The 7500-nt window shown below is 48.2% G+C and overlaps 1 protein-coding gene across 14 annotated transcripts in view; it reads left to right on the forward strand.

The window, feature by feature from the left end:
- The window catches only part of LOC137793920 (inositol polyphosphate-4-phosphatase type I A-like), a 21840-nt gene that overhangs the window by 6711 nt on the left and 7629 nt on the right, over positions 1–7500 (forward strand). For 3 of the 14 annotated variants that reach the window (XM_068590363.1, XM_068590358.1, XM_068590367.1), the window contains exons 3-20: positions 359–567; positions 1083–1127; positions 1203–1321; positions 1418–1534; positions 1760–1839; positions 2038–2149; positions 2350–2440; positions 3025–3172; positions 3602–3732; positions 3817–3921; positions 4000–4108; positions 4347–4364; positions 4869–5055; positions 5131–5346; positions 6011–6152; positions 6278–6421; positions 6809–6841; positions 7471–7500. The exon at positions 7471–7500 is cut by the window's right edge and continues 143 nt beyond it. In XM_068590363.1, the coding sequence (XP_068446464.1) occupies positions 459–567; positions 1083–1127; positions 1203–1321; positions 1418–1534; positions 1760–1839; positions 2038–2149; positions 2350–2440; positions 3025–3172; positions 3602–3732; positions 3817–3921; positions 4000–4108; positions 4347–4364; positions 4869–5055; positions 5131–5346; positions 6011–6152; positions 6278–6421; positions 6809–6841; positions 7471–7500 (1936 nt within the window). In that variant the 5' untranslated portion in view covers positions 359–458. The remainder of the gene's footprint in view (positions 1–358; positions 568–1082; positions 1128–1202; positions 1322–1417; positions 1535–1759; positions 1840–2037; positions 2150–2349; positions 2441–3024; positions 3173–3601; positions 3733–3816; positions 3922–3999; positions 4109–4346; positions 4365–4868; positions 5056–5130; positions 5347–6010; positions 6153–6277; positions 6422–6808; positions 6842–7470) is intronic. The other 11 variants (XM_068590369.1, XM_068590366.1, XM_068590359.1 and 8 more) reach the window with 10 other exon arrangements.

Genomic DNA, 7500 nt, shown 5'->3' on the forward strand with positions numbered 1-7500 from the left:
AACCCACTGCTGGAGCAAACAACTGTGTGCATATAGATATAAATACAGAGATGTTTGCACCCTGATGGAGGTCGAAGGCTTTTCCCTTCACGTTGACGTTGGAGTGAATTTATTGGACTTCACGCATGCAAATTTGAGTTTTGTCTACTTGTGTATTTATTCTTTTCCTTTATGATTTAAAGTATAAATACATGAACTGCTGCTGGATTCTTCACACCAGCATTGACACTGGCTTTAAAAAACTAGATCATTTTTCATCCATTCACACTTTATAATTGGAGGATTAAACAAATGTTGGTCATCTGAAAAGAATAAATAACCTTCCTCATTCATTAAAAAGTCTCATTTCCTCCTCCAGAGCGGTCGACCGGCTCCGACAGAGGCTCGCCTCCCATGGGAGTGTGTGACCGTGTGTGTGAGGGTGTGTGTGTGTGTTCGCCCGCTCTTCCCGTGCAGCCATGGCGGGCGTCCGAGAGCGCGGCGGCTCCCGCGTGCAGCGGCCGTGGTCGGTGTACCGGGCCAGCACCTTCGAGCTGTCCAGCGAGATGATCGGCTTGGCGCTCGCAGGTGAGGAGAGAAAAGAGCTTTTACTCTTCTAGAAGTTAAACACCAGAAGAAACATCCTGAAACGTGTGATTACTCCTCTTTACTCGCGCTCCCTGATTCTAATTAAATATTGTGTATATTTTGCATTAGTTTTACATGGTTTGTGTGAACTAATCTGGTCATTGTGTGTCTGTGACAGTGTTGATTTGATTATTTGGCATCTTGTGATTTGTGTTTTTTGCGGCTTAAACAAGCAATGATTTAAAAACAGATCTCACAAAGCAAAGCCTGACGTTAAAGCGTTTCAAATGAATCGGGTATGAGTGGAAAAACAGAAGGAAAAAAACCATAAAAGAAGCATCATTTTCATTTGATTCAATAATTTATCACAGACAAGAGGTTCAGTATAAACACACACACACACCAACAGTTCTCATAAGCCTGCGTGTGGTATTCATAGATGTTGGCTTTATTGAATATCTCATGATTTGTGCGTATCAGAAGCTCTTTCAGTAGTTTTGTGCTTCGCTCTCCAGGAAACAGTCAGGACCCAGACGAGCCGGTGCTGGAGTTCAGCGTGGGTGAGTATCTAAAAAGGGACAGATGATGTGTGTTTAATCTCCCAGAAGGCCGTGCTCACGCGTGTTGTGCTCCAGCCTGCTCAGACCTGCTGACTCCGGCTCTGGACCGGAAGCCCAACAGCTTCGTGGCAGTGAGCTGCACGACGCCGCCGCAGGCCTTCTGGACCAAGCACGCCCAGACCGAGGTCATCGAGGTCAGACAGAGCCCTTAGCGTCTCGGTGTCGGGCGTCATGAACTGTAAATTCTCATTAAACTGGTCCTGAAGTAACGGCACTGGTTTGGTCCGCAGGGCACCAGTAACCCCATCTTCCTCAGCAGCGTGGCCTTCTTCCAGGAGTCCAACATCAACCAGCAGACGCAGGTGAAGGTGGCCGTCTACGACGTCAAGGACCGCTCGCAGGGCACGGTACGACCCCGCAGGAGGCCTCCGGCCTCGTGTTTGACCTCCGAGGTGAAGAGGTTTTCTTCTGCTGGACTTTTTGTTTGCACAGAAACAAAAAGCTCAGCAGAGGCAGATCTGTCCTCTGGAGCTCTGACAAGAAGCTGAGCCTGAATGTACATGCCATGTATTCTAACTCTATGTATTTATATGTATACGTGTCTATCGTATGCTTTCTTTCTGTCTCTTTAGATGTACATGTTGGGCTCTGCACTTTTTCCTGTTAAAGAGTTGTTGCAGGAGAAGAGCCGCAGGTTACAGCTGGAGCTGAGGTAGCGACTCTTCTTGCTGCTTCATTTTAAAAATGCTTTTTTATTATGTTTAGATATCGATGTGACGCATGTCGTTCAGCGACTTAAAAACCTGGTAAATTAAATATATTAGTTTTTTCACTGTTTGTTTTTCAAAATAAAAGACAAGCGAGTGTAGTTGTTGGTCTCGTGAAGTCGGGTGCACGTGTCTCTGGACAGGTCGGCAGAGAACAAGCGCGTGGGGAACATCAGCGTCGCCGCCTGGCAGACGGAGGAGCGGGCGGACCGGAGGACGCCAGCCGGCCGGCTGCCGGACAGCATCAACGGCCGGGTGAGACACACACACACACACACACACACACACACACACACACACACGTCTCTTCTGCTGTGTCACACACACGAATGAAGCGCTGGAGGTTACAGCGCTTTCTGTTTACGTGCACCTGTGTGTCGTGCAGTTTGATGACTGTGTGTGTGTGTGTCCGCGTGTGTGTGTGTGTGTGTGTGTGTGTGTGTGTGTCCTACTAGACGATGCTGCCCGTGGACGAGAGCCTCACCGAGTCGATGGGCGTCAGGATAAAATACGCCTCGCTGTGCAAAGACACGCTGCTGAGCTCAGGTGCGACGGCTCCTCACCGACTTCATGAGTTACAAGAAATGAAGTGTTTGTGTGTTTTATCATTAAAACAACGTTTAGGTCTAAATGACCTTCGCCGGGTTCATGAATAAGCGTCACAACAGTTTAATTTATACACCCAGGTTAATGCCATGAAGCTTCATTCCTCACACATGAGGATATTATTTCAAGATCTACATAAAAATCTAGAAGGTTAAAGATCATTTTAAGGAAAGTGTACGTTTCTAAGAAGTCACACTGTCCAGAAAGTGAAAGAATAAATCTTTCTTTCCATCTTCTTCCTCTTGAAACCCGCCTGGCTCCATGTAGACCAACACATCTGACCATAAATCTTATTATACGGCAGAAATATATTGATCTGTGTCCTCGGGGACAGACAGCCGATCCAAAAACATCATAAATGTGTGAAGGGTACCTTCACCTTCACACACGCTTTATGCTCCTGTAACAATGGCTGCACTGTGTCCAGTGAAGTGTGTTTACGACGCTGTAACGAGTGAATTCAGGCCTGTGCAGCGGGTCAGATCCCTCCTCATCTGATCGCTTCCCCTGTGGATGTCTCTCAGTGTTCGGCGGCACGATGTCCCGCATGTACCGCTTCCCCACCACGGACGGGAACCACCTGCGGGTGCTGGAGCAAATGGCCGAGAGCGTCCTCTCTCTAAACATCCCCCGACAGTTTGTCAAACTGCTGCTGGAGGAGGACGCTGCCAGGTGCACACACACACACACACACACACACACACACACACACACACACACACACACACATAGGTCACGTTTCCCTTAAAGGGACAGTTCACATGTTTAGGAGCGAGGTTGTGCGAGGTAATATAGTCATATATGTATATATATATATGTATGTATGTGTTTTCCTCTATTAGCCTTTAAAGATGAGGAAGTGAAGCCGTATCTCTTCAAAGCCACAATAAAAACTGTACTTCATACCTCATACGAGCATGTTTTAATCAGGACTGGCCCTTTAAGGCTCTGGTTGCCAGTTTGCTGAAGATTTTTCCCTTTTCTGTCGCGCAAGATGAAGAAAAGCAGCAGAAATAGTGAAGAAGAGTCGGATGTTTGGCCTTTTGTCTTTGCAAGATGAAAAGCAGCAGTTAAAATGCTGCGGCGTGTCTCACTCTGCAGGGTGTGTGAGCTGGAGGAGCTGGGAGAGTTGTCCCCCTGCTGGGAGAGTCTGAGGCGACAGATTGTCTCTCAGTACCAGACCATAATACTCGCCTACCAGGAGACGCTGTCGGACCTCAACAACTACCGAGGTGAGCGGTTCCTCCGTCGCCTCGTCGTAAAACCATTTTTTTAAACGGAGCTGCTGCAAAGTTGTCGTTGTGTGTTTCCCTCAGGCCCGTCGTTCAAAGCCAGCAACCTGAAGGCCGAGAGGAAGCTGGAGTTCATGCCCACCAACCTGCACGTGCAGAGGATGAGGGTTCAGGACGAGCTGGGCTTCGGTGAGGCGCGGGAACGCCGGCGCGCCGATGCCGACCAACCGCTTTTCCTTCCACTGACGCCGGTGTTTTCTCCTCCAGAGCACACGTATGACGTGGTCACCATCGGGGCGCCGGCGGCTCACTGCCAGGGTTTCAAAAACAACGGTTTGAGGAAACTCATCCAGAAGTTTGAGGAGGCAAAGAAGCAGTAAGTCTAAAGGGGAAAACAGCGACGAAGACGTTTAATGGGAAGAAAAATAAATGCTTTTGCATGTTTTTCCCCTCGGCCACAGTTGATTTCTTCATTCTTTTACTTGTGTTGTTTCAACTTTTGATCCATATGAAAGATGTGTTTGATTTTGCTGCGCATTGTTTCTTCTACTGTTGCATTAACTCAGTTTTACGGCTTCCTCTTGATTTTGTTTGTGTTACTTTTCATCGATCAGCGTATATGAGGACGAACGGTGAGTTGTTGCGCTGCTTTGCTCGACTTTCATTTTGTGCGTTTGCTGTTTGTCTCACAAAACCCAGACCCTAACCTTCTGTTTGGTGATGTTTGAAGCGTGAGGCGCGTCGGTTCAGGAGCGCTGGATGCCATTAGCGAGTCGTCCCATTGTGTTGTTAACTGCAAATAGCGACACAAGACGCTTTAACAGTGTTGTGACTGAGTGAATGCCGTGCTGAAACAAGCACACACACATTTAACAACACAACACAACGTTTGGGGAAATACCGCTCCTTTTGTAAATTCAGTAAACTTTTGTTGCGTTGCCTCAACATGACGTTTGTCGACCTGGTGGACGTCTTAAGAACATTTAAGATCTATTTGAATTTCCAAAGTGCGCGGTCTCCCTCCCGTCCTGCTTATTCAACTGTATTGTTGTCTCCGTGTTTACTTGTTGTTCTGTGCATGCATATGATGTTGACTTAAAAAGATGGCGGCATAAGCGTGTCCCTGCTTCCCGCAGCAGCGCCCTCTCCAGCTCGCAGTCCATCGTCTTCATCCCGCAGGACATCGTCCGAGCCAAAGAGATCATCGCCCACATCAACACGCTGAAGACTCAAGTCAGCTACTACGCAGAAAGACTCTCCCGAGCCGCCAAGGACCGATCGGCCAGCGGCCTCGAGCGCACGCTCGCCATCCTGACCGACAAGGTATTTTACTTTGCGCGCTGTAACTGGTTGAGTCTGAGGCGTCGCACGAGGTGACGGCGGCTCCTCCCCCTCTAGACCCGGCAGCTGGTGACGGTGTGCGACTGCAAGCTGCTGGCGTCGGCCATCCAGGCCCTGAACGCGGCGCGGCCCGAGTACATCGCCTCCAAGGCGTCTCCCTCCGCCGACTCGGAGCAAGTCGTCCTGCGCAACGACCAGGACACGCTGCTCGCCAAGTGGAGCGGCTCCAACAGCCGCAGCTCGCTGCACGCCGACTGGCATGAAGAGGAGTGGGTGAGTTGCAGAGGAAGAGTTGTCCTCCCTTTGGACTCAAAACTAACGGCTTCGTTTTATTTGTGCAGGTTTTGTGTTGAGTCTCTCTGCTGCGCTAGGCTGTGGAGAGGAATCACAATATTTAAGTTCTGTCACGTTCCCCAGTGCTAACATACATCCGGTTATTTTATTTATTCATAATGCTCTTTGTGAAGAGCCAGAAATAGCCAGAACACAACATGACACACGTGTTCTGTTTGTTTTCATCAAATATTCATTTATTGGGTCAAATAAAAAGACGCGGACACAAATTAAAACGACAAACTACTAATTTCAACACATTTTATGCAGATTTTTTTAACACTAAAAGCTCATCTTTATCCTCCGTAGCCCCCGGCAGCTTGACACAAGAGTTTGAGGTTATGTAACGGAGTCGCAGCGCTGCACTTTTTGCGTTACATAAAGCATTTGTTAAGCAAAGTTGTGGTCTGCTCTCTGCTTTGCATACTGATGTGATTCATCACTTATGCATCTTCTCTCCCTCACGGCTTCAGTCTTTCCTCCGCTGTAATGCCTCTATCTGCCCTTTTAGCCCAGACACGTCGGTCACATGACCTGGTGACACGTCGGTCACATGACCTGGTGACACGTTGGTCACGTGACCTTTGTGCCCTTGACCTTGCAGGAGAAGGTGTGGGTGAACGTGGACAAGTCCCTGGAGTGCATCATCCAGCGTGTGGACAAGCTGCTTCAGAAGGAGAGGAGGCCCAGCGTGGGCAGTCAGGACAGTACCCCGTCTGACCTGCAGGGCGGCGCCAGTAAGAAAGGTAACACACACGCGTACACACACACACACTGTGTCTGTGTCGACACTAAAAAGTAAAGTCGGCGCAAAAATCCTCATTTATAATGTGCAAAATGAACTAACGGCACTTTGTGTGGCTGTGAGAAGATGAAGGGAAAAGACGAGCTTTCTGGATCATCCCAGAAAGTTTACCACAGGAATCTCCATCCTTACCACCATCATCATCATCATCATCATCACCTCCACCATCCTCTTCCTCTCTGCCTGCCCTCTCCTCTGCACAGGACTTCTGTAGGTTTCTCTGATTTCTTATATTTGTGATGCTCCTCAGATCTTTACTGTCTCATGTGAGGCGTTTTGTCTGGTGTGTTGTCTTTGTCGTCGTGCTTTGGGTCCGTGCGCGATGTCGCAGCATTCCTGTAGCAGGATGACTTTGTGCTTGAGGACCAGGGTCACGTCCATCCAAACATCAACGTTAAAACGGCGGCTTGGGGGATTAAGGGTTAGGAATAAGACGCAAGAAAAGGCCAAAGAAGCGAGCTTCTCGCTCTTAGCGGGTGCTTTCTTGGATACATCGCTGACCCTGGTTTTGTAGTCTTCTCTTTGTGTGTCTCTGCTGCCTTGTGTAGCTTACAGCGCCCGCTAATCATGCATGTTGCCCCTCCAACCCTCTTCCAGATGGGAGCCCCAGTGCGGAGGAGGCGTACCCAGGTAAGAGCTGCCTCCCTCCCGTGCTCCAGGACTCTGTATATTCCTATTCTACTCTAGACACTCACATCTTTCATCATCAAGTGAGGTTCAGGCGCAGAATAAACCACTCAGTTTGTTTTACTTTCACATTGAGTTGGTCTTTGTAGGTTTTATATACCTGCTTCACATTTTTGTGTGATTACTGGATAAGTCACTCTTTATTTTTCTGCTAATTCTCTTTAATAAAGAGCAGCTTAGCTTCAGTCTTATCACACATTCAAACCCAGAGCACTCTTTAATATTTGCAAAATGTACTAAATGTTTAATTTCTTCTTTTATTTAATGGTTTATTAGAAGTGTAGGTTGTTGTATTCATGCTTAATGTCCATTTTGCATCTTCGGTATTAAATCAAGTATTTCAAATAGTATTTTTACAGTATTCCCGTAAAGAAAGAGGCTTAATGTCCTGGAGCTTTTACCCGGTGGAGTCTGATCTCTATCGGCGCTTCTGCTTTTCATGTTGCTTCTCTGTTCCGTCTGGTTTCTGTTCCCGTCGAATGAGTTAACTTTCCATAAACCACACTGAACCCGCGTCATGGAGAGCCCGCGTCGCGTGAAGGTTATAGGTCGAGTCTCTCCCGTGTGTGCAGGCGAGTGGAGCGAGGCCTTGTACCCGCTGC

Source organism: Clinocottus analis, unplaced genomic scaffold, assembly GCF_023055335.1.
Source record: "Clinocottus analis isolate CAN_PGR_092001 unplaced genomic scaffold, fCliAna1.0.p SCAF_24, whole genome shotgun sequence".
Lineage (NCBI taxonomy): Eukaryota > Metazoa > Chordata > Actinopteri > Perciformes > Cottidae > Clinocottus > Clinocottus analis.